This window comes from Pistacia vera, unplaced genomic scaffold (genome assembly GCF_008641045.1).
Source record: "Pistacia vera cultivar Batoury unplaced genomic scaffold, PisVer_v2 Contig252, whole genome shotgun sequence".
NCBI classification, from domain to species: Eukaryota; Viridiplantae; Streptophyta; class Magnoliopsida; order Sapindales; family Anacardiaceae; genus Pistacia; species Pistacia vera.
In genome coordinates, this window is record NW_022196060.1 from 211,176 (window position 1) to 236,725 (window position 25,550).

General features: G+C 38.9%; 1 protein-coding gene and 1 pseudogene across 2 annotated transcripts; both read left to right on the plus strand.

Moving 5' to 3' along the window:
• Window positions 1-657: 657 nt before the first annotated feature.
• Window positions 658-21,175, plus strand: LOC116132439 (annotated as a pseudogene).
• A 572-nt stretch (window positions 21,176-21,747) lies between these two features.
• LOC116132427 (transcription factor VOZ1-like) lies at window positions 21,748-25,550 on the plus strand. 2 transcript variants are annotated; one of them, XM_031418072.1, is made up of 5 exons: window positions 21,748-21,870; window positions 22,302-22,546; window positions 22,983-23,138; window positions 23,750-24,260; window positions 24,499-25,550. In XM_031418072.1, exons 2-5 carry the CDS (start codon window positions 22,322-22,324, stop codon window positions 25,095-25,097), a joined length of 1,491 nt encoding a protein of 496 aa, XP_031273932.1. In that variant the 5' UTR covers window positions 21,748-21,870; window positions 22,302-22,321; the 3' UTR covers window positions 25,098-25,550. The 2 variants fall into 2 exon arrangements, with proteins under 2 accessions (XP_031273932.1, XP_031273933.1); XM_031418073.1 differs by lacking the exon at window positions 21,748-21,870 and having other exon boundaries at window positions 22,250-22,546.

A 25,550-nucleotide genomic window follows, 5' to 3' on the forward strand; every position in this document is an offset into this window, starting at 1 on the left:
AGTGGTTCGAAGAGCAAATGTGGATCTGCATTACACCAGCTTTTGATGGATAATTCAAAGAATCGGCTCAATGATCTCCAAGAAAGATTAGTAGTCTTCGGATAGCCAGAAAGGATGGCCGTGTAAATGACGTGGTGGTGTTAGAGGGGCAAGTCAATCAGATTCTTCGAGAGTGGAACTCCGAGCTCGGTGCGCCATCTTTAATAATTTTTGAATCATTACTAGTTCTAATTAAATCATTTGTTTTGTATTAATACACCGTCAGTCAAACCGCTGATTTAATTTTTTTTATCTAAATTTATAGCAAACAGCAGTTAATGAAATCATTGATTCTGACAATATTTAATTGAGATTTTCTGATAATTGGATTATAATTAATAAAAGAAAAATAAAATAAAATAAAAACACCTCAGTCCAACTTCATCTTCTAAGAGTGTTGTTCTTCACTGAGTTTGGAGTACAGAAAAGAAGCGTCAAGTACAGAAGATTCCATGCGGACAACTCACGAAACTTGTTTTCAGAGTTTATTTTCTACCATTAAACACGCATATTCGAAGTTCTTTGCGTCGAAAAGCGGATTATTTGTGTGTGATCATTGTCTAAATCAATAAGTAAAATAATATAAAATAAAAGATAGAGAGAGAGAGAGAGAGAGAGATGATCTTGCCATTAGCTAAGCTAGGAACTCTTGCACTGAGAACTTTTTCCAAACACACAGCCAATCGTGGGAATGCTGCATTCAGCCCAAATTCTGCCAGTTCATTATCAACGTTGCCCAGGTTTTCCTTTTTTCTCTTTTCTCCATTTTTGGTTTTGTTATTAATCTGGGTTTATCTTGAATTTTGCTCTTCAGTTTTATTTTTTATTATTTTTTTTTCCAAAATGTACTTGTCTTTTGTGTTTCATTCGTTATTAATTTGAAGATGTTTGTGAATATTTCTTGTAGAAAACTTACCACTATCTTAATTTGTTGTTATGACTTCATAATGTTTTTATGAGCAAATAGACATGTTCCCACCCAAGGATTGGCGAAATGAACAGTTTCCACCTCTAGTTTCATTTATTTTAAATTCTCACCCTTAAAAGTAACATAATCAATGAACTTCACATATATAGGGGTATAATTACCAAACTGCCCTCCCATCTTCTTCATCTCCCACTCCTCATCTCCACTACCACTGCTGCCACAAAGCCACCATTGATGGTGACTTTTTTACAAATAGATGGTAGGCACTGATGGGTGAGTGGAAAATGCCCTCTCTTTTTTTCAACAATCTGTCTCCCCAAATTCAACAAATCAACTTCAATCAATAGCCAAACAAACTCCAAACAAAAACTCTTGCAAAATCACTCCCAAACAACTCCAAAAATCAAATCAAAGCAACCAAAAGTAAAGTAAAGAACAACCTATTTTGAAGTTCCTTCGCCACTCATGACTCGTCGACGCACCGTCGCACTTCCTTTGCCATTCCCATCGTTGCCATGACTTTTGAAATTCCCTCCCAACAACCCCACCCAAAACCAACCCACCACCTTTCCTTTGCTGTCGCAAACACCATCCACTAGCTAACGCAAAACCCATTCGCGAACGATAGTTTGCACGACACCTATGCGCGCAAAGAAGGCCATTGCACCTCCTCTCCCGCAGCTCCCACTCCCGTCCTCCTGCACCCTTAGTCAACCTCATCACCCAGCTGTTGCTGAACACATCTCACGTGCCTTCGCGCGATAGGGTTTGTTTTTTTGGTTCAAATTTGATTGGAGAAATTGATTGAATGCAGTTTGTAGGGATTTTGAAGTGTATTTGTGTGTGGATTGAAGATTGAATGCAGTTTGTTGGCATTTTGAAGTGTATTTGTGTTGTAGATTGAAGTTATTGGTGTTGATGGTTGTATGGGCCAAAAATCATATTGGACTTGACGAGGACCAATAACATCATAAATATGTGACGACCCAAAGTCTTGGCCCAATGCCGATTGAGACCACACTTAAAATACCTTGGGAATTGCCTACTCTATCAGTTAGGCCATCCCCTAAGTTAAGCTGAACTAAGTCCAACCTATTCGCCAACAGCAGTCCATAACAAGAATTAGAATCCTAATCAAATTCCTCTTTTAATAAGATCTCGGATCTCAGTCAAAGAGGAAAACCTGAACTGATAAAGGCGAAAAATCCAATCTCTTTCTGAAAAGAGAACTCACCTACCAAATAGGACTTAGAGTCCTATTAGAATTCGAACCCCTAAGGTCCACTATATAAACAGGGGCTGACCCTCTCTCTTGGCATTCAGAAATCACCCAAAAGCTTCAGCATCCGTATTCCCAAGTTCACCACATACTCCAACTTCCCTACATCACTAAAGATCCCCTCTGGTCATAGGGACACCCTCTGTAGGTCCATCAAGATTGGCAGTGGCTGGCCCCGCAAGAATCTGTCTTCTTAGAATTCAATTGTAAATTTTATCGTTTACAATTTGGCACCCACTGTGGGACCCTATTAATCAAATGATCCAAAGTGACCTACCATTTAGCTCTCTTCCATCTATTCAGCCGTCATGACCAACCATACGTAAAATTCAGCACCGGATGTAACGGCCCATATCAAAGCCCTCACTGCATTGGTGCAAGAAAGCAACGATAAATATCAAGCCCTGGAAGCCTAGAACGTCGCCATCTGCGCTAAAAATCAAGCTCTCCAGGATAAGGTAAGGCAATTTTACTCTCTGGATTGGTCATTCAACCAGCATCATCGTCCACCTCTCAACCCCCCACTCAACCCAGACAATTGTTCATAAGCCTAGACAGCGGCACCTTCACTGGTACCTACACAAATTGAGACTCGAACACTGCCACAGTTGTGGCCGATCCAACCCAAGAAGAAATTATCCACCCCTCAACCAACCTAGCTGCTGAAACACACGCCTAAATTGTGCCTTCCCAGCAGTTGAACACTCCCTTTACACTTTAACAAACACACCCGATGCAATTGCTAACCAACACCACTCCCTAGACCATATCGCTCGGCATGGCCATCCTCATCAACCCAAGAGTATTCCCTCAATTCCTTCACAACCTTAGCGCCCCTACACCAACCGCTTTTGAACAAACGTTAACCAAACGACTAGCCGAGATGGAAGCCTTGATCCAACGTATCCCAAGAGTGCTAGCACCCCTAAAAAAGAGTCAACCCCAAAGCTACGCCGAGTCACCATTCGTAGATGCCATTGCCCTTTCAAATATGCCCTGCAAATTCACCTGCCCCAACATGAAACTGTATGATGGAACCACCGACCTAGATGATTATATAGCCTCTTACAACCAAAGAATGTTCATAGGCATAATACCAAGAGATCTTCGTGAGGTGTGCATTTGCAAAAGCTTCGGCTCTAGTTTCATAAGACCAGCACTCCAGTGGTACACCAACCTCCCCAATCACTCCATTGCTTCATTCGCTCAGTTCACAGATACCTCCGTGGAGCAATTTCCCAGTAGCCAAAAACTAGAGAAATTATCTGGCAACCTTTGCCGGATATGGAAACACCGCAATAAGCCACTCCAAGACTATGTGGGACGCTTCAATTGCGAGAAGGTCTCGATCCCGTACTGCAATCAAGAGACTACGGTTGATGCCTTTAGGAAGGGCCTTCTCCCTGACGAAGAGTTATACAAGGAACTCACCAAGTTTAACTAAAACACCATGGAGGATGTACGGGCCTGTGCTTGGATAGAGATAAGGTGGGAGGAAGATGAAGCCCATAGAGCCAAGAAAAACGCCTATGATGATCGCCGCTCTCGACGCCTTGATAGACGTCGTGAAATAAGACTAGTAGAGCCTTATCTAGTGAGAAGAGTTTTCATACAAGATAACAGAAGCCAACTAGATCACCCTCCAAATCGGCACAACGAGACTGGGTCCAATACACCACCCAAGTATAAGTTGCCCAACTACAACCTCAACATCAAGCCAGTGGAAGTGGTAACCTTGATGAAGGAGATGTGAAACGTGGTTAGATGGCCAGCCAAATTGAAGCATCCTAGAGTAAAGTGGGACACCACCAAATAGTGTGAATTTCACGGAGACCACGACCATAATATAGCTGAATGTATTGCACTTTGCCTCGAAGCAGCCAAGTTGCTGAAAAGGGGACATCTCCGTGAAATCTTGATAGACAAGGGGAAGAACACAGTGAAGAACAAAGATCACCAAATCACTCCTCCACCAAAAGCCCCTCCAACAGACGAAATGTACAGTGTTATATCAGGCATATCAGAAGTTAGTGGGGTAAGCTACTCATCGGCAAAGTGCCATACCCGAGTCGCAACTAACCTGTAGTTCCAACACTCAAGGTCAACACAATAAAGAGTCACCAATCTGACTATAGAATTCATGGATAACGAGGCAGTAACACTTTTGAATACCCACCACGATACACTCGTAATTAGCCTCCAGATTGCCAACATCATTGTCAGCAGAATCCTAATAGACCCCGGCTCCTCAACAAACATTATGTTCCTTGAAGCATTTAAGGTGATGCGATTGGATGAGTCTAGCATCAACCATCGCCCAACTTTCCTCGTAGGATTCAGCTTGGAACAAAAGTACACCATCGAGGAGATTGCCCTACTGTTCTAAGCCAAAGGGATCAACCATCAAACCATCTTCATGATATTAGATGCCCTCTAACCCTACAATGTGATCCTCGGTTGACCGTGGATTCATGTCATGCGGGCTATTCCTTCAACTTTCTACCAGACTATCAGGTTCCCCACTAAGTGCGACATCAAAGAGATAAATGGAGATCAAAAGGCCCCTAAAGATTGTTATAAAAATGCTTTCAAGACAAACAATGGCACCTTGTAGCAACTATAGACCCCTCCAACTGGAATAGCAGAGTCCGACCAACCAGCTATGGAAGAGTTGGATAAGGTCCAAATTCACCCAGATTTTCTAGACCGAAAGACACAAGTACGAGCCCAACTCTCACTGGATATTCGAAGAAAGCTCATCAATTTTCTAAAGGAGAACCAAGATTGCTTCACTTGGTCACACTCCGATATGACCAGGATCAACCCCGAAGCTATTGTGCACTGACAAAATGTCAACCCAAACTACCCTACCGTGAGACAGAAGAGAAGAATGTTTTCTCTAGAGAGACAAGGTGATTAATGAAGAGGTGGAGAAACTACTTAGCAATGGCTCAGTTTGGGAGGTCCATTATCCAAAGTCTAAACTGAATGGCGAATGTGGTAGTAGTGAAGAAGAAGAACGGGAAATGGAGAGTTTGCATTGACTTTACCAACATAAACAAAGCTTGTCCCAAAGACTCCTTCCCACTTCCCTACATAAACATGCTAGTGGATGCCACCGCCAGACATGAATTACTAAGCTTTACGGACATCTTCTTCGGCTACAACCAGATATTGATGCATCCAAACGACCAAGAAAACATCGACTTCATCACCAAATGAGGCATCTACTGCTACAAAGTGATGTCGTTCGGCCTGAAGAATGCTGGAGTCATTTACCAGCGACTTATGAACAAAATGTTCTCTAATCTACTAGGAGATTCTATGGAAGTGTACATTGACGATATGCTAGTAAAATCATAATTGTCGAGTAGCACCTTGACCACCTTCGACAAGCCTTCGAGGTGCTGTGGAAATAAAATATGAAGTTGAATCCAGCCAAGTGTTCCTTTGTTTATCTTCTGGCAAATTTCTGAGGTATATGGTGATGTAGTGTGACATTGAGGCCAACCCAAATCAGATCAGGGCAGTTCTAGGCATCCTCTCCCTAACCAGTATAAAAGACATGCAACGTCTCACAAGGAGGATAGTCGCCTTGAGCCGTTTCGTCTCCAAGTCGACAAAAAAATGCCATCTCTTCTTCACCACTCTCAAGAAGTCAAAAAAGTTCGAATGGACTCAAGCATGCGAAGAGGCATTAGTTCAATTGAAACGGTACTTAACATCACCTCCACTGCTCTCTAAGCCGAAGACAGGGGAACAACTCTTTACTTATCTAGCAGTATTAGAATTTGCCACATCTATCATACTGATCTAAGAGGAAGAAGGAAAGCAACTACCAGTTTACTACACTAGGAAGTCTTTTCTTGACACTGAGACTTGGTACAGCCAGCTTGAGAAACTAGCGCTTGCCCTAATTACAGCCGCATGGAAGCTATGACCATACTTTCAATGCCACTTGATCACAGTTTTGACCTCCTACCCATTGAAAAAAAATACTCTACAAGCCGGATCTCTCAGGTCCGCTCATCTAGTGGGCGGTGGAATTGAGTGAATTCGATGTCTCCTTCTAACCCCGCACTGTGATCAAATCTCAAGTGCTAGCTGACTTCATTGTCGACTTCACACCTAACACTTTTGTTCAAGCAGAGAGAAAGGTCCTATGTCTGATTGATCACTTACCCTCCAAGTGGATCCTAACAGTGGATGGCTCAAGCAATGTCAACGGTAGCAGATTGGGAATGGTGCTCATCTCCCTAGAAGGAGATACTTCGCAACAAGCTATTCGGTGCGAATATAAAGTAACCAACAATAAGGCCGAATATGAGGCGCTAATCGTTGGGCTCTCACTCGCCAAAGGAATGGGGATCAAAAAGATAGAAATGAAATCCAAAACTGGTTGTGAACCAACTCCAAAGCTCTTATCAGGCACGAGACGCCAAGATAACCTTGTATCTAAATTTAGCCAAAGAGCTCCAATCATCTTTTGAAGAGTTCACAACCACCCATGTCCCAAGGATCGAAAAATCCTATGCAGACGCCCTCGCGAACCTTTGTTCGGCTTTGAAGAATGAGCAACCAACAATGATCCTATTGGTACACGTACAAATATTAGCAATTGCCTTCGGTTTGGCCAAAGTTGCTATAGTCGGTCCAGACGAGTCATGGAGGACCCCCATCTTCCATTACCTATAGAACGACGAACTCCCCACAAACAAGAATGAGGCACAACAGCTCAAAGCTAAAGCAACATGATTCATCGTACATAAAGGCTGCTTACTCAGAAGATTGTTCTTGGGACCATACCTCAAGTGTATCACCCCTAAGAAAGCTAAGTGTGTGCTTGATAATCCTAGGATTATACTGTTTTATCTATGCTTTTTGGCTGGATTTTGGATACTTCTTCTTAAATTTGTGCTTGAATTGCAACTTAATTTCATATATTTTACGTTTCAAGCCAAAACGTGCAATTAGAGCAAAACCAAGCGAAATTGAGTTTTTGGACCCAGAATCAAGAGAATTTCAGGAATCGGGAAAATTCTGATGCGGATTGGAAGCACTATAAAGCTTGTTCCTATTGGGGATCACTAAGATTGAAGATTCAAGCAAAGAAGCAAGCGGAGGGTAGTTTCATAATTTCAAAAAAGTTCGCTGCGGCAAAGTTTTATTCTTTGCCGCGGCGAGAAAGTCTTGGATCAAATAGTTCAATAAAATCCAACTCGATGCTACGGCCAAATTTATTCTTCGTGGCAGCGAAAACTGCAAAATTTCTGTTTATTAAAACTGCGTGTTTTAATTATACTGGATTAGTCTTAGGGTTTTGGGGAAGACTATTTAAGAGGGACTTGTTCATTTTAAAGGGGGTTCGACACTGTTTGGAGGGGAGAGCAAAGGAATTGGAGATTGGAAGCCTTTGGGTTCATCAAATAGGGAAGATTTTATTCTTCTTTCGTTTTTCTAGCATGTTGAACTCTGTTTTTACAGTTTTTCTTATGATTTGCTTTATTTTAAGTATGAATTAACTCACTTTTGGGTTAGGATTTTGATGTAATTGGGATTTTAATGTCTAATCTATAAATTGATGTTGCTTTCACATTTTATTGCTTGGATTATGTATTTATTCTTGTTCTAATTGCAATTAATTGTTGAGCATGATGAGACTGAGAAGTGATTCATGTATCAGCATTTTAGAGTAAATACCATTCATTGATTTAACACTAGAGATAGGTTCAGAGATCCATGAAATCAATTTAGGATTCCACTTAGCTTAATAGACTTGGAACTATTAACCGTCAATTTGTAGGGTGCGAAAGTTAGTAGGGAGTAGAATATAGCCTGAGAATGTATATTCTGCAGATTAGGGTGTCCGATTTATAATCTTTGCATGTGAACGTAGAAGCAACAAAAATCGTAGACTAAACCAAAAAATCCTAGTGAAGTCAAAACCCTAACCGCTTTATTTTGAATTGATATTGCCTTCATTAATTAGATTTTAAATTACATTGTTGATTTTGTTTTAACTTCAGCTTAATTGTCTCCTGCAAATCCAACCATTTTTCGCTTACTCTAACTTGATACAAATTACGAAAATTAGTACTTAATAAACAATCCTCGTGGGAACGATACTCTACTCAACATTCTATTACTTTTTGCGACTAGTGCACTTACTACACATTGCATGTTGTAAAATAACGCATCAGTGCTCATAGAACTCCGCAAAGGTGAGTGTAGCAATCATGCTGGGGGATAAAGCCTCACCAACAGAGCATTGACAACTAGCTACTACTGGCCTACCATGCGCGTCGACTCGGCCAAGTACGCCAAGAAGTGTGACAACTGTCAATGCTTTGCCAAAATGTCACACCTATTTCCAGAACGACTCAGTTCCATCCTCACACCTTGGCCATTCATGAAGTGAAGGATAGATATCGTTGGAAAGTTTCCAATCGCATTAGGCCAAAGGGTTAACATGCTCGCGGTCACCGACTACTTCACCAAGTGGATAGAAGTAGAAGCCTTCGCTCAAGTCAGAGATCATGAAGTAAATAGCTTTGTGGGGAAGAATGTGATCTATTGGTTCGGCATACCAAAGGAAATAGTCACCAACAATGGCTCCCAATTTATCAATTCAGGCTCCTAGACTTCTATAGAATGTGGGGATCAAATTAAGCTTCTTCAGGCCGCACTATCCTTAAACAAACGGACAAGCCGAGTCCTCAAACAAAACCATTCTCTAGACATTGAAAAAGAGATTACAAAAACCAAAGGGTGTTTGGGCAGATGAGCTCCCTAGGATGCTATGGTTCTATCGTACCACGACATGATCATCTTTAAGAGAAACCCCACTTTCCTTGGCCTATGGTTCAAAAGCTGTCATTCTAGCAGAAGTGGTGATTCCCTTGGCTTGACTCCAATGGATGAACGAAGACACCAACAGACAACAACTTTATCATAATGTTGACACCACTGACGAACTAAGGGATCAAGCGTTATCCACAACACCATATACCAACAAAAAATGGCTCGGCACTACAACAAGAATGTCAGAGCCAGAGTCTTCAAAGTCGACGATTGGGTGTTGCGCCAAGTGTTATAGAACACAAGAGTACTAGGAGCTGGCAAGCTCAGCCTTACATGGGAAGGACCCTACAAAATCACCAAGGTTGTCAAGAAATGAGCATATCAACTACAAACACTAGAGGGCAAGAACATCACAAACAGTTGGAACACCGCCTATCTAAAAGCCTATCACTTCTGAAACTAATAGGCTTGGCTCTGCTGCCACTAGCGCCTAGTTATTCTTTACAATGGGGGACAAGGTGGACTTGTCCACTCCCCTCACTTTTGTTAGATGATTTTTCTCCAGTTTGAATTTTGTCATCATTTAGGTAATAGAAGTATTATTCAATTATTACAGATGTTTAAGTGTTTTGATATAAAACGCTCCAAGGGCCACAAAGGACACTCCTTTCACAAAGTTATTCAAACAATCAAAAATCTGCAACATTTAGAAAATTTCATATATCAAAAGAAGAAAATAAATGGAGCTGAGCCCCTATCATAAAAAGCCCCATGGACTGAGTTTCATACTACTTAGTGCCCTCGGCACTTAAAACCAAAATGTGCACTTGGCACTCACAAAAACTTAAACAAACTTCAAAATTAAACGTCTTTAATGGCTGAGCTGCTTGGCCCGGTAACGTCCCTGATGGATTGACTCTTCGATGCAACTAATCCCTCAGCTAGCTCCTTTGATCCATCACCAGGCTCGCCCACTCGAGTTTTGGAAGCAACGAGTCCGTCTTCACAACCATTCGACCCAAGCCCGAGTCCCTACTCCACGAGGAAAGCTTTATACTTCGCGATGTCCTTGTTCAGCTCCCATTCGCCATGTTTCCCCTCCTTATACTCCTCCATAAGCTTCGAGTGAGTCTTTAAGACCGCTTCAATAGAAACAGTCTCCAGCCTATTGCTGAGGGAGACTCTCTTGATCTCTTACTCGGCTCGAGCTTTCTACAACTGCCGAGTAAGATCCATGCGGTTCTTTTAAAGCTCATTCTCTCATTCCTGTCTGGCACAAAACCTGCTTTCTAACTCAGAGTTGGAATCAACAAGCTCCTTGTTGTGCCATTTCAACTCTTTATTCCTTCTCTCCTGCGAGGTGACCAACTTCTGAAGATGGGCACACTTGGAAAGAGCTTACAATCATAAAAAAGCAAACGAATTTTAGACAAGTGAAAAAATAATTGATACAAGATAAAATGAAATCAATTACCTGAAAGAACCGAGTCATTGTCTACTCGCCGCTTGCACAATACTAAGCCGCCCCAACTAGCGCTTATCCTCAGGAAGAGGGAAAGACTCCAAGACAGCCCCAACAAAGAATGTATCAAACGAGATGATGATCTTCACGCTATCGTCATCCGACACGACCACAGTCGCCGTCGGCATCACCTTTTGAGCAGGTAGAGAGACATGGCCTGGATTTGTCTTAACCGCTACAGAAGAGCTTCCACCCGGTTCCGTCCTCTTTCGCTTCTTCACCGACTCGGTTTGATGTTTCTCCCTAATTTCTTTAACAGTTGGAACCTTGAATTCACTCAACATCCTCTCTTCTATAAGACATAATTCCTTAGCGGTTAGTAGATGACGTACAGATCTACCAAAGATGAGAAGGTTGCTTTACCGGACCAATAAGACATACAACAACAGGTTCCCAAGTGAGACCAAGATACCTTGCTGTACCTCAAGGACGTGGCTCCACAAAGGGCTCCTCCGAAGGTTTGCCTTGTCTAACACTTGGCAATAGTTTCTTTCCTCCTTTGACAAAGAGAGGATCGCTTGGCTCTTCTCTTTGACATGGAGTCCCGGCAATGATTTGTTGTAGTTCAAATCTGCAAAAGAAGAAACAATGAGATTCAGTACTCCAACACTTAGCTAAAATTAAATATCCTCACTTGTCGTTTGCTAGAAGAAAGGAATGCCCTCGCTCCACCTTCCCTGAAGACCAACTCGCCCTTAACAAAAAAGTAATCATCTTTCCATTTCTTGTCATATGTCTTCAGTCCGGTTACCAGGTGTCTCCGATCGTGCCGGTGCATAAAGAGGTACCTACCTCTCTCCTTATTATGCTCATTCAAATAGTATGAATAGAGCAGATCCATAGCCTTGAATTCTATATGGAGTCGTGCGCATAAGCATTCGATAAACATGAGCATCCGCCACACGTTTGCCATCAATTAGCTTGGGGCGATACCATAGTGGCTCAAAACATCATGCACTAACCGAGGAATGGGGAAACACATCCCTTCTACCAAGGTCTACGCATAGATACTGATCCAACCTGGCACGAACCAGTCCACCCTCTCATGCCTAGGCGGCACCCTCATTTCGATGGAAGTTAGTATCTTGTATAGATACCTAAGCTTTGTAAGCCCCATTGGTTCAATTCGGGACGATGGATTATCTACCAACATCCCAATCTGGGACGGCTCTGCTCGTCCTCGCTACCACCACTGGTTGAGGGAACCTCACCATCACTAGCCCGACCCTCGTCGACAACATCTTCCTAGTCAGATTTGCTACTAGAACCCCATCATTTGAGTCATCGTCGCTCAACTTTGCAGCACGGCTGCTCGGCATGTCACCAAGATGAAAGGCAATGCTCACCCTCTTGGATGGATCCGTCTCATCACCTTCTGGGATCACCACTATGGTCAGCGCATCTTCGTACTTATTCCCTCCAGACATCACGGCCCGCATCTGATATTTTGACCCCTAGTCGACTCGGAGCTACTTAGTTACTCAGAGTTAAACCTTGCTCGTTGTTTGGCTCGGACCAATCCCACTAAACTTCTCTTCCCCAAAACAAAAAGAAAACTCTTCACCTTCGTCCTTCTCTCCACTATAAACCCAAAAATCACTTCACCCCCTAAAACCAGCCTAAAAATCCAACAAAACCACTTTTCCCTAAAAGTTCAAAACCCAGATTCAATGTAAACCCAAATCCCCCTAAAAACGCCTCTAAAATGCTCGGTTTTTACCTAGAAATGAGAAAGAAATGAAAAACAAAGAAAAATAAGCAAAAAACATGGACGGTGATAGACAGTCAAAAAATGAGTTTTTAAGAGCAAAAGTTCATCGGTGCTTTCTCTCTCAAAACAAACTCAAATGAAGAAGCTGAGTTCAAAAAACGAAGAGTTGTCACACTTAAAGAGTTTAGTCTACAAAAGACAGGTGGAAGAAAACCATTGGCAGTAAAAAGGCAGAGACTTTTCATTTTCCAGCCTAGCCTATGTCACGTGTAGATCACAAGGAGCAGAATACATACACTTTCATCATGGCGCTCAAGAACTCACTCATGCGATATGTCCGGCGCGGCTTGGTTATATCGGGTTAAACCCTCGATGAGAGGATTGAGTCCCAAACCTATGTGAATTCAGAGGAACCAACTACATCTCCTTTTGGCTTGGCCCTAAACAGCATATTCATATCACCAAATTTGAAACGACACAAATATTTAATCACATTCGCCTGAACCACCATAAGGGAGTGATCACCAAGTTACATCATTACTCCTTTATCCCTGTGATCCATGATAGGTCCACTACCAAGGCAGTACCGAGCGATGCCATTCTTTGGAACTGGCCAAAATGAAGTGGCATCCCGTTTGGCTCAGTAGATGCAATCCCCCAGCTAAACATTGTCAAACTAGGCGAGCGTCAAATGAAATTCTCTATAATCGCCTTAGATACGATCCTAATGATCTCCAATTCATTCGGCTCGAGCATTGAGATTGAGCCGAACTGACCTTGCCTCAAAGGCACCCTTAACAGTCAAGTCCTCCTCTCATGAGCAATGACCTATCCGTATCCCGAATACGAGTAATAGAATCTACTCTCTAAGCTAAATATCCTTTAACTTAGAGAGTGGAGGACAAATTGTATGGGCTAAAAATCATATTGGACCTGATGATGCATGTTTCCTACAACATGCATAAATAGCAAGTATACTAGTCGCACAAGTAATAGAGTGATGAGTAGAGTATCGTTCCCACGAGGATAGTGTTACTAAGTACCGATTTCCCTAGTTTAAGTCCTAATTGAAGAAACAATAAATTGGATTGATGGAAAATTAACAATTAAATATAAATTAACAAAATATAAATGAATGATAATGAAATTAAAGCAAAACCCAACAACTTAACTAATTAAACAATGCTAAAAAAATGCTAGGGTGTTGATTTCACCTAGATACGCTAACCCAAATCATAGAATCTATTACCCAAGTTCTAATTCCTTGATTGAAAATCGAATTCCCTAAGTTGTAAAACATACATTCTCAGGCTACATTTCCCTACTTATCCCTATTAAGCTTCCGCACCCAACAAATTGAAGATTAATAGTTCAAAGTCTTTTAAGCTTTATGGAATTCGATCTAGATTTCATAGATCGCTAAACCTATCTCTAGCGTTTGCTTAATCTACGGTATTTATCCCAAGAGGCACAATCACAAATCACTTCTCAGTCTCATTGTGAACAACACACATTTGAATGGTGATCAAGCATCCAAAAGTCATTAAGCAAAGAGATAAACACTCAATCATGAAATTAAAACTCAAAGTAAATCAATTCATATGAATTTGAATCATTGTATCAAGGTTACATCAAACCTAGCTAAAAAACTCAGTTCATACTCAAAAACGAAATAAAATAATAAAAACAAACTGAATCAAAATTCATCATTGAAAAACAAGCAAAAGATGGAGAAATCTTCTCTAATTTGAAGCCCAAATCTTCAATAATCTTCTCCTTCCATAAGCTGCCTCCCAAATAACGAACTAAGCCCCATTTCTCTTCCTTTTCACTCTGATTTATACCTCTCTCACTTAAGGATGAAGTTCTAGCAAGTTAAAACGCGTCGTTTTATTTTTACATCTGATGCAGGTTTCGCCGCGGCGAAGACTTTCGGGCCAAATTTTAGCATGATAGAGTCTGAATCTGGAAAAGTGTTAAACATATTAATTGTATCCCTTTCAATTATATTTCTGGTAGTTCAAGAATAAGCACAATCCGAGGTCTACAGCTCAAGTTATGGCAGAAATACTGAAGCACGTCCAAAGATGTTTTTCTTTAGTTCCCAGCGTACTTTTCACAACTTCAAGACAAGTTTTCACACTTGTGAAGTCAGAATTAGGAAAAACCCAAAACATGAAAGTTGTAGCTCTTCTTCTTAACTTTCCAAAGCTTCTAAATTCAGGTCATTCTGATTTTCCAAGCTCAAGTTACACAATTTACGCTCAAAACTGTCATTTATGCTAAAAATCATCATTTAGGCCTGCAAAGACAAATTAATAGAATTAGGTAGCAATTATGGCCCAAACTGTATGAAAAGTATCCTAAATCATATCAAAATTCAATGCAAATCATAGTATAAAATATGATTATCACCTGACGAGGACCAATAACATCATAAATATATGACGACCTAAAGTCTTGGCTCAATCTTGATTGAGCCCATGCTTAGAATACCTTGGGAACTGCCTGCTCTATGAGTTTGGTCATCCCCCAAGTTAAGCTAAATTGGGTCCGGCCCATTTGTCCACAATAATCCATAACAAGGATTAGAATCCTAATCAAATTTCTCTTTTAACAAGATCTCTGATCTCAGTCAAAGAGGAAAGTTTGAACTGATAACGGCAAAAAATCCAATCTCTTTCTGAAAAGAGAACTCACCTACCAAGTAGGACTTAGAGTCATATTAGAATTTGGACCCTTGGGGTTCACTACATAAACTCGGGCTGACCCTCTCTCTTGGCATTCAGAAATCACCCAAAAGCTCTAGCATCCGTATTCCCAAGTTCACCACATACTCCAACTTCCCTACATTGCTAAAGCTCCCTTCTGGTCATAGGGGCACCCTTTGCAGGTCCATCAAGATTATTAGTGGCTCGCCCTAGAAAAATTTGTCTTCTTAGAATTCAATTGTAAATTTTGTTGTTTATAATGGTGGAGTTTGAGGCAGAGGGAAGGGTTGGATTGTGAGAAAATATTGAGATGGAGGAGGGTTTATTATTTTTGGATAAAAAGACCTAAAATACCCTTTAGTCATTATATTAAAAGTTTTTTTATTATTTTTGGATAAAAAGACCTAAAATACCCTTTACTCATTATATTAAAAGTTTTTTTGTTAATTTAAGGTAGGAATCTGGAAAAAATGAAACAAGGGTGGAAACCTGCCATTTCACTAATCTTTGGGTGGGAACATGTCGTTTACTCTATTTTTAATTGAGGTTTTATCACAATGTAATGCTATATAATGTCTATTGATGTTGTGCAGCGGAAACACAAACTCTAACACTAGCTGTTGAAATAGAATAATAAAAACTACTAGAGCAAAATTAAATGGCCAATAAATGCAAAAATAAAGAACTCCAAGAATTTAACGAGGTTCGGTATTAGTACCTACATCCTCAGGCGCTGTAGAAAAACTTCACTATTCTTGAAGAATATTACAACCTTTTGGGCAATATTACAAACACCCAAAATAAAGAGAATCTAGAAAAACTCTAAACTATGGGGTAGTAACCCTTTACAATTGGAGTAGAAGAGAAACTAATTTTTGTGATGAACAACAATAGAACTTGGCCTCCTTTATATAGGCCCAAAATCCTAATCCCATTTATATTCCCATTTGATGTAGGATTACAAATTATCCCATTCTTATTTCACTAGGGGTGGGATTGCTAAATTCCTATTCCTTATGAATTGATAATAAGTCAATTTTCAACAAATCTCCACCTTGATGAATTAGCAACCTTCAAAGTTCTTCTGTATTCTTTTGACAAATTCTACAACACTTTCAAATGCACCAAATGGAGCGATCAAACTCGCAGGATGTTGATCAAGCTCAAACAATGTTTGACCTTGACCATTGTCACCACTTTTGTTAACATATCTACAGGATTCTCAGCAGTCCCAATCTTTTGTAGGCAAATTATTCCTTCACTAATGGTTTCTCGCACAAAGTGGTAACGAACATCTATATGTTTGATGCGACATGAAATACTGGATTCTTTGCTAAGTGAATAGCATTCTAACTATCAAAATAGATAGTGATTTTCTCTTGACTAATATTCAATTCCTCAAATAGTTCTTGTAACCAAATAACTTCCTTTACAGCCTCTGTAACTCCCATATATTTTGTCTCTGTAGTAGACAAAGCAACTATAAACTGTCAAGAAGATTTCCAACTTTGAGCTCTAACAAGAGTAAATAAATATCCCGTAGTTGACCAACGTTTATCCAAATCTCCAGTACAATCAAAATCAATATAGCCAATGGCAAATTGACTAAGATAATCATCCCTCTCAAAAACCAAACCAATGTCTATAGTACCTAAAATGTACCATAAACTAATTTTTTTATTTTTTTTTTGAAATCTGATCTTTCCATAATGAGTTCCTTCTAATGTTGAATCAGGCAAATCATCGATTTACAGCAAATATGCAAAGATGCATCTACGATCAATCAACTAATGTTGCAATACACCCCTTAAATGAGGAAAAGGATGTCCAAGCTGCTGCAGAGATCTTGTTGGTGAACTCTTTGTGTTTTCGGTAATGTTATATCTCAATTTATGTCCTTGTTTTAATTATGGTCAAAGATTAACTATTGTATCAAAGTACAAATGCTTGAATGCTTCTAGTGTAGGAATGAGTTTTAAAGGAAGGATGTTCTCAGCTCCATGTGTTATCTTGGTTGCTGGTTATTGATGCCAAGGTTTTAAGTTATGGCTCACATAGTGTGGTAGCTAACTGATATCTAAGTTAAGTCTTGTGGTCCATTGCTTCCTTACTCTAGTGGCCACTAGACTTGGGCTAGGAACTAGCCAACCTTGAGCAACTTCAAGGGATGATTTAGATTGGTCATGGAGACCTTGGGTGGAAATCCTTGACCTGGCTTGTTCTTGATGTCTTTTCCAGAGTTCAGTGTTTGGGAAGTATCAGGAATCCCCGTTGGGATACCCATAACTACTCAATAGGTGAAGGCATTGAGATTACCCATGCTTGGGTTGACAGCAAGCCTAGACTCTAGTTGGCCTAAATTATTAAGTTCAAGTGGGTAGGCGATATGCTGGTTGTCAATCTAGCTGGAATAGGTTGAGAGTTTTGGCTTTGTGACTTGAGTATGGGTTCTTTCAAATTTGATAGCCCGAAGTGTATGGAGTATGATTTTCTAGACATTTGCTTTCAAATTTGATGTGTGTTGAACATGTGCAGATAACACTGTTTCGTGACACTTTGTTAGGATTATTTTAGTATTAGGATAATTATGTTAAGTCTTTTATTATTATCTTTTATAATTACGTTAAGTCTTTTATAATTATCTTTGATAATTATGCTATTATCTTATTAGGATAGAATATGATTATCTTATTATCCTTTTATAATTATGATATAATATCTTATTAGATTTTAATTAGGTAATTAGAGTTCTTTTAGGAGTCATTTGGAGTCAAGCGTAAGGCTATATAATAGCATAAATCTAAATTGTGATTATCAATGAAGAATTTTGTTAATTAATCTCTCTGTCTCTTATTCTTGGAGGTCTTTTTTCCTCATTTAAACAAATCTTATCCCAAACCCTATCATTGGTGCTCTCGTTCCCTTTCCATGGCTGATCCTTGTCGCCTAATGGCTCTGGAAGAACTTGTCTCTCAACATGGGGCCAGATTGGACGCTCAAGAGGCCAAACTTGACTCCCCAGAGGGTCTTTTGATGGCTATTACACTAAAACTGACTACCATTGACGGCAAGTTAGAACAAGAACGAAGACAAAAAGAGCTCATGGAGGACAGTGATGCAAGTGGTGATGGCACTCCCTTGCCCGACTCGAGTTCTCATTCTTCTAGGTCTATGCCACCTTTTAAGCCTTTCCGATTAGAGGTGCCCTGCTTTGATGGCACGGAACTGCAACTCACGACCTTCTCCTTGGAACCCAAAGTCATTTCTCAAGTGGGCCACATCGACCATTCTACCTATTATGTCGCGGTTGTTGTCTGCCACAAGTCTACTGTTGACCTTCCCTTGGTCCCTCTGGGTCATAATAAAAACAATCCTCCACCACTACTACCAGCCTTCATCAAGCCTCTCACGTGTTCTGATCTCTCTCTAATGTCACTACCTGGCATCGTGTTGGCTCACGACAAAGGAACAAGCAACTTCTTTACCGTGCTGATTTTTTACCCCGGCAGTGGAACTTTTGTCATCTCTTTATTGCCTTGGAACTCATTTGCGCCTATGATTTCTTATGATGCAATATCTTGCAACCTTGAGGACAAGGTTGAACCGAAGGGGAAGACAATGTTAGGATTATTTTAGAATTAGGATAATTATGTTAAGTCTTTTATTATTATCTTTTATAATTATGTTAAGTCTTTTATAATTATCTTTGATAATGATGCTATTATCTTATTATGATAAAATTATCTTATTATCCTTTTATAATTATGATAGAATATCTTATTAGATTTTAATTAGATAATTAGAGTTCTTTTAAAAGTCATTTGGAGTCAAGTGTAAGGCTATATAATAGCATAAATGTATATTGTAATTATCAATGAAGAATTTTGTCAATTAATTTCTCCATCTCTTATTCTTGGAGGTCTCTGTTCCTCATATAAACAGATCCTATCCCAAACCCTATCAAACTTTTGGGGGATGTCCTTGACTCTGCTTTTAATAGGGAATTCTGTCTGTTTTAAATCCATAAATGAGGCGATCACTGTTGTTTCACTATTTTAACTCTAGAAGGCCAGATACAATAAAACTACATTGATCGACTGAAATACCGATTGACATATCCTGACTGACGTATCAGTTTTTTTTTTTAAGCTTTTGGGCGTGAATCTGACGTGTGGCATATGGCACGTAGACTGACACGTCAGTCAGGATATCTCAGTCGGTATTTCAGTCGGTCAATGTAGTCTTATTGGGCCAGATAACATGCTGAATAGTTCTCAATCCTTATTTAGCTAATGTAATATTTATGCTTCTCCCTATGAAATCACTTTCATTAAACTTATAACCAAGATTGGTCAGTTAATGAAGATATCAATACCTTGTACAATATTGTGCATGAGAGATAGTATAGACAAGCCTACTTGGCAGTTGATTTTGGGCTCCATACTTTTCATTTTCATCTAGGGCAAATGGCTTGTTGTAGTCCTATTGTATTGATTATCTCACTGTNTGATTATCTTATTATCCTTTTATAATTATGATAGAATATCTTATTAGATTTTAATTAGGTAATTAGAGTTCTTTTAGGAGTCATTTGGAGTCAAGTGTAAGGCTATATAATAGCATAAATCTAGATTGTGATTATCAATGAAGAATTTTGTCAATTAATTTCTGTCTCTTGTTCTTGGAGGTCTATGTTCCTCATATAAACAGATCCTATCCCAAACCCTATCAAACTTTTGGTGGATGTCCTTGACTCTGCTTTTAATAGGGAATTCTGTCTGTTTTAAATCCATAAATGAGGCGATCACTGCTGTTTCACTATTTTAACTCTAGAAGGCCAGATAACATGCTAAATAGTTCTCAATCCTTATTCAGCTAATGTAATATTTATGCTTCTCCCTATGAAATCACTTTCATTAAACTTATAACCAAGATTGGTCAGTTAATGAAGATATCAATACCTTGTACAATATTGTGCATGAGAGATAATATAGACAAGCCTACTTGGCAGTTGATTTTGGGCTCCATACTTTTCATTTTCATCTAGGGCAAATGGCTTGTTGTAGTCCTATTGTATTGATTATCTCACAGTATGATCTGTATCCTTTGTCCTCTGCATCCAAAATCTTGGTATATATAACTTTGAATGATTCCTGTGGTTTATGTCTAGGTTGCAGTAGCTGCTGTAACTTTTGAGGTACAAAGAAGTGACAGATCTGAAGCAAGAAAAGAGGAGCAGCGCAAACAAGAGTTAGAGGTATAGATTTTCTTTTATGTAAAAATTTCTTAGGTGTTCATCACATGGTGTCTTATTTACTCTCGCTCTCTCTTACTCTATTTTTCATGAGTGTTTGTTGAAGTAGGAAGCACATCCGTCAACTCATTTATAATTCTTGGTCTGATAGCATAGGAATTTTTATATTCTTCATTCCATGTTAAGCTGATAACTGTTACTCATGAGATTGCTGGAAATTATGACCAGCTGTGTAAGCAATAAAAATAGAATTATAAAGGCCATTTGGAGAATTCACTTTGTGTTAGCATATAACCCCAAGTGTTGTTCATATAAAGATGTGCGCATATATGGAAAGCCAAAATGCAGAGTTCAGATATCTTATCTATGAAATGTATGTTGAAGCCTTGTCTCAACCTATCATGAGGTAGAAAAAACAAAACAGTGTAGGGGAGGGATATTCGTCTTTTAGTTCAGCAATCTTTAATGTATTGCTTTAGGCAATGAAGCAAAGAGATGAAGATTTAGCAAGAGAAATTGAGCTTCTTAAACAGAAACTTGCAGAGCTGGAAGAACTCTCTAAAGGACGAGGATTAAGTGGATTATTCCATATTAGGCATCCTCATCATACCGACAATGAAAAGGAAAAATCCACCTAATCGCTGCAATACTGAGGTAACCTGAGCTCCCCTTGTCTAAGAATGAGATATATTTAACTACATTGGTTTCGATTTGTACTGGCTAATGTTATTTATCCTTTTTCGTCTTGTTTTGCAGGAAACAGGAACATTCAGAGAACAGACTTTTTCTGAATAAATTATCAACAACAGAGACTCACTATACTTGGCAAGCTGACAGAATTCCTTCAAAAGCATAGTATATAACACCATGTCAATTGCTTTTACATGGTATTTTGATTAACGAAAAGCATATGTTTGATCTTTCTTTCAATTCTCACAGTCAATTTGACGTCTTGTGTTGAAATATGAGGACTGGACGTTTCTTGAGGGGTAGATTAATTTCTTAGAATCTCTTAAATAGATGTAATCAAATCCAAAGATTGTATAGCCATGACGCCCATGACCCAAACAGTTATTGGAATCTTATAGGTGAGAGTGCAATAATGGAAATTTGTGTTAATTTTTTTATATATAAACTCGGAACCTTATACTGTCAGTGTAAATACTAATGATACAGGTATATATAGGAATAAGAATTTTAAAATTATTTTTATGTGTTATGTTACATATTAAGAAATTTAAAAGTTAGCAATAATCACTTATCATTTAAAGAATTAATTATTTCTTTATATGGTAAATATTAAATATCAATTTGCTCTTGTAAAATGGAGAGTATTTTTATTTTATTTGCAAAAGTTTAAAGAAAAACTGAATTTTATAGTTACAATATAAAGTTAATTATTTTTACTATTGGATAAAAAAATATTTCCTGGAAAATTGAAAAATAAAGGCGTAAAGAGTGTGAGAGAAGTAAATAATAAATACGAAAGAGATAGTTGGAAGCCGCCATCTTTATTAATTTTCCCGGGTTCCTAGCTGATACACCTCATCGTCATCGCCTATAGTAAAAGAGAATTTCTGAGCGGCATTGCTTCCTTCTTACATTACTTCTTTTAAACCTTTCAGGGATCCAATATTCCATTTGATTCGTTTTGTAACTATTTTTTTCTTCTGCTTTATTTCTTCATCGTTTTTGCTTTTTAGGGTTTTCTGTTACTCGATCAAAACAGTGGAAATACTAGAAAATAAATCACTGAGAGGGGGTGGGGGGTGGCGCTGGGCTTTTACTTTTATTTTTCGATTTGTAAAGGGTCAGTTTTTAGGGAAGATTGATCATCTGTTTTTTCGTTTTGAAAAATAAAATTTGGGGAATGTTAAAGATTTTTTTTTTTTTTTTAAATTACATTATCCCGAATGATGAACCATATGAGATTGAAAATTTTAGTTTGTTATTGCTTCCTACATTATATGTAACCACATTGACTTGAAATTCTCGTTGTTTCAGTTTTTTGTGTGATACATTTTAGAAATTTGAGCATCTCAATGTGACTTAATAGGATTTGGAATAGAGCTGTGGATGATGAGTGGGTCGAAGAGCAAATGTGGATCTGCATCACACCAGCTTTTGATGGATAATTCAAAGAATCGGCTCAATGATCTCCAAGAAAGATTTAGTAGTCTTCGGACAGCCAGAAAGGATGGCCGTGTAAATGACGTGGTTGTGTTAGAGGAGCAAGTCAATCAGATACTTCGAGAGTGGAACTCCGAGCTCAGTGCGCCATCCCCGGCCTCTTCATTACTTGTCTGTATCTACAATTCATCAATTTTGACTATTTTTGTCTCAATTTTTTCAGCTTTTATTAGAAAAATAAATAAAATAATATTATCCTTTGTTATTGCTGTCTCAAGGATTATCATTTGTACGTTGAATAAATTAACCTTTGATGCGTACCAAAGTTTTTTTGATGGGATCGAATAAGTTGGTAATCTTGAATTTTATTTTATACTCATAGGGATCTCTTTTGGGCTTTAACGAACCTTCCATGGGTAGAAATTTAACTTGGTGGGAGATAGTCTTGGATGAAAATCTTTTGTCATCTATTTTGGTTCTTCTTTTGATAACGAAAATGCAACCAAAATACTGGATGGTACAGACTATTTATAGGACTTTCTATTGTACTCTAGAAACAAGTTATTTTTTATGTGTGTCAGAATATTTTTTGGTGGGAGTTGTGTAGGGTGGTAGTCTTGGATCGTTCTCAGATGACATAGGCCGTCTGTTACAATTAAGCGAGGAGCAAGATGATGCCACTAGTCCATTGGCAGAACTAATGTTGAAGCCTCAACCTGATGTTCAAGGCCTTCATCCTGGTGCTATGACAACATTTCAAGAGGTGAGCTTCGCCTTCCGGTGAGGTCATTGTTAAGAGGAAGGTGTAAAATAAAATTGTTTCTGCTTGTTGTCTTATTTTTATATGTCACTTCTATTCTTTTGCTATAAACATTAGTTTCTATTCCTTTGGAAGGAAGACAAAAATAACGTTCGAATCTTACAGTATACGATTTATTAATTTTCAAAATAAATTTCAATGTCATATTTTTCTCAATTTTGGGTGTGTAAAGTTGTGGATATCAAATTTGGTTCAGATGGTGTGAATCAAATTATCTATATATGTAATTCTGTGAATGAAGTTATATTGATAATTAAATATTCAGTGTTGTAATTCTCTGAATAAAGATGTATTGATATTTAAAAATTTAGAGTTGTAAGAGGGAGAAAGACCAAAACATGCAAGGTCCCACAACTCAAATCCTTTGGGTGGTGTATGCCTTTCAAATAGGTATTTTAGAATTTATGATTTAATGAGTCTTGAAACCATTGGGGATTTCATTAACATGTAAAATCTGTACTTACTGATCTTCATATTAATGATTTAAAGACTTAAACTCAGGTTCATCCCAATGCAACCTATGCGTTTTTATAACCAAAATATTGTTGTATCAGGACTATTTGGTGAACAATGAGCTGCAGGAACATTGTTTCCAAGGGTCCGATGGATGCAAAGGCTCCACCTTAGGCATGCACAACATTGTAGGTGGTGTCTCTGATATAACTTCTCAGTTAGACTACAGCCAGTTAAACTTGCATCAGGAATTAGAGCATGGGCTTCTTGTTGGTGCCTGCTGTGGTGAAGAATTTGAAAAGGATGCTGGATCCAACATTCTGCTAAATATCTGCCCACCATCTGCTTTCATGGGCCCAAAATGTGCGCTGTGGGATTGTACAAGGCCAGCTCTAGGATCTGAGTGGTACAGGGACTACTGCAGCTGCTTTCATGCTACTTTGGCTTCAAATGAAGACTCTCCTGGAAGGACTCCAGTTCTGCGACCAGGGGGCATTAATTTGAAGGATAATTTACTTTTTGTTGCTGCTAATGCGAAGGCACAGGGTAAGAATGTGGGTATTCCTCATTGTGAAGGGGCCGCTAATACAAAATCTCCATGGAATGCTACTGGTAAGCCTAAGTACCTTTTTCTTTTTCCATCTTTTCTTTGGTTTCCCAATACCTTGCAGATCCATCTTGAAGCTTGATTATATCCATTTATCTAAATCTGATGCTATCAATGGAATGCAGTTCTGTGTCATGCCTGTAATTCTGTCTCTTACATAATCAGTCTTCTGTTTTGATATGACAGAGCAAGTTGTGTGTGTGTCCTTTTTGTGAGACTAATTAATTTCTTTTGAAATTGCAGAGCTTTTTGATCTTTTTTTACTAAAAGGGGAAACAATTAGGGAGTGGCTCTTTTTTGATAAGCGTAGAAGGGCATTTGAAAGTGGAACAAGAAAGCAGAGGTCCTTACCAGATCATAGTGGACGTGGTTGGCATGAATCAAGAAAGCAGGTGATGAAGGAATTTGGGGGGCAAAAGAGGTCCTATTATATGGACCCACAACCTTCCGGCAGTTTGGAGTGGCATTTATATGAGTATGAGCTCAACAGCTGTGATGCTTATGCATTATATAGATTAGAACTTAAGCTTGTGGATGAGAAGAAAAGTCCGAAGGTAAAAGTTACGAAGGATTCACTTGCTGATCTGCAGAAGAAGATGGGGCAGCTAACTGCTGAGGTTCCTGCTGATACTAGATCCTCTGTTAAGGGCAACAGAAAGACTAATAAAAATGTTGATAAAAACGTTGACTCTGCAAAATTTAATTCTTCTCCAGGTGACATTACTTCGACCACTGAAGTTCTACATCAAGGTTCAAGTGGTATACACAAGCTTCTTGCGGACAGTTTAACTGACGATTATGACACATATGAGCAGCCTAGCCTTGATGAAGAAACAAATTAATTACCCAGCTTTAGAAATGCTAATTTGCTGCAGGGTGGTGATTCATAGTCAGAATTTTTGTTTCAGTGATTGATGTTGCAGGGCAACATCTTCTTTAGCTAAAGGGGAAAACTTCATATTGTAGTGTAAAGATACCCCCCTGGAATTTCATTATGGCAGCTGGTGAGAACTGGAATTGCTTATAGATAATTGATGTATAGTGTAGTAGGCTATCCCTATATCTCACACTTTCCTCCATGTGGGGTCAAAGTTGATGCTGACAATAGTTGTCAAATATGTATATGAAAAGTTAACAATCTGCCGAAATTGTTTAATCTCTGCATTTTGAGATAATTCATAATGTGGGTGCCAAAAAATGTTTGAAAATTTGCTGGGATTCTTTATAGGTTCTATATCAAGTACATGGGAATGATATACTGTCTTGGCAAGCTATCACCTTTCTCAAGTTTTGAA

Bases quoted from the DNA above. Each gene is read 5' to 3' on its own strand.
- LOC116132427 (XM_031418072.1), top strand. From the start codon at position 22,322: ATGATGAGTGGGTCGAAGAGCAAATGTGGATCTGCATCACACCAGCTT. The intron at 22,547-22,982 runs GTCTGTATCTAC...GGAGTTGTGTAG, and splicing joins CCCCGGCCTCTTCATTACTT to GGTGGTAGTCTTGGATCGTT. The intron at 23,139-23,749 runs GTGAGCTTCGCC...TTGTTGTATCAG, and splicing joins CTATGACAACATTTCAAGAG to GACTATTTGGTGAACAATGA.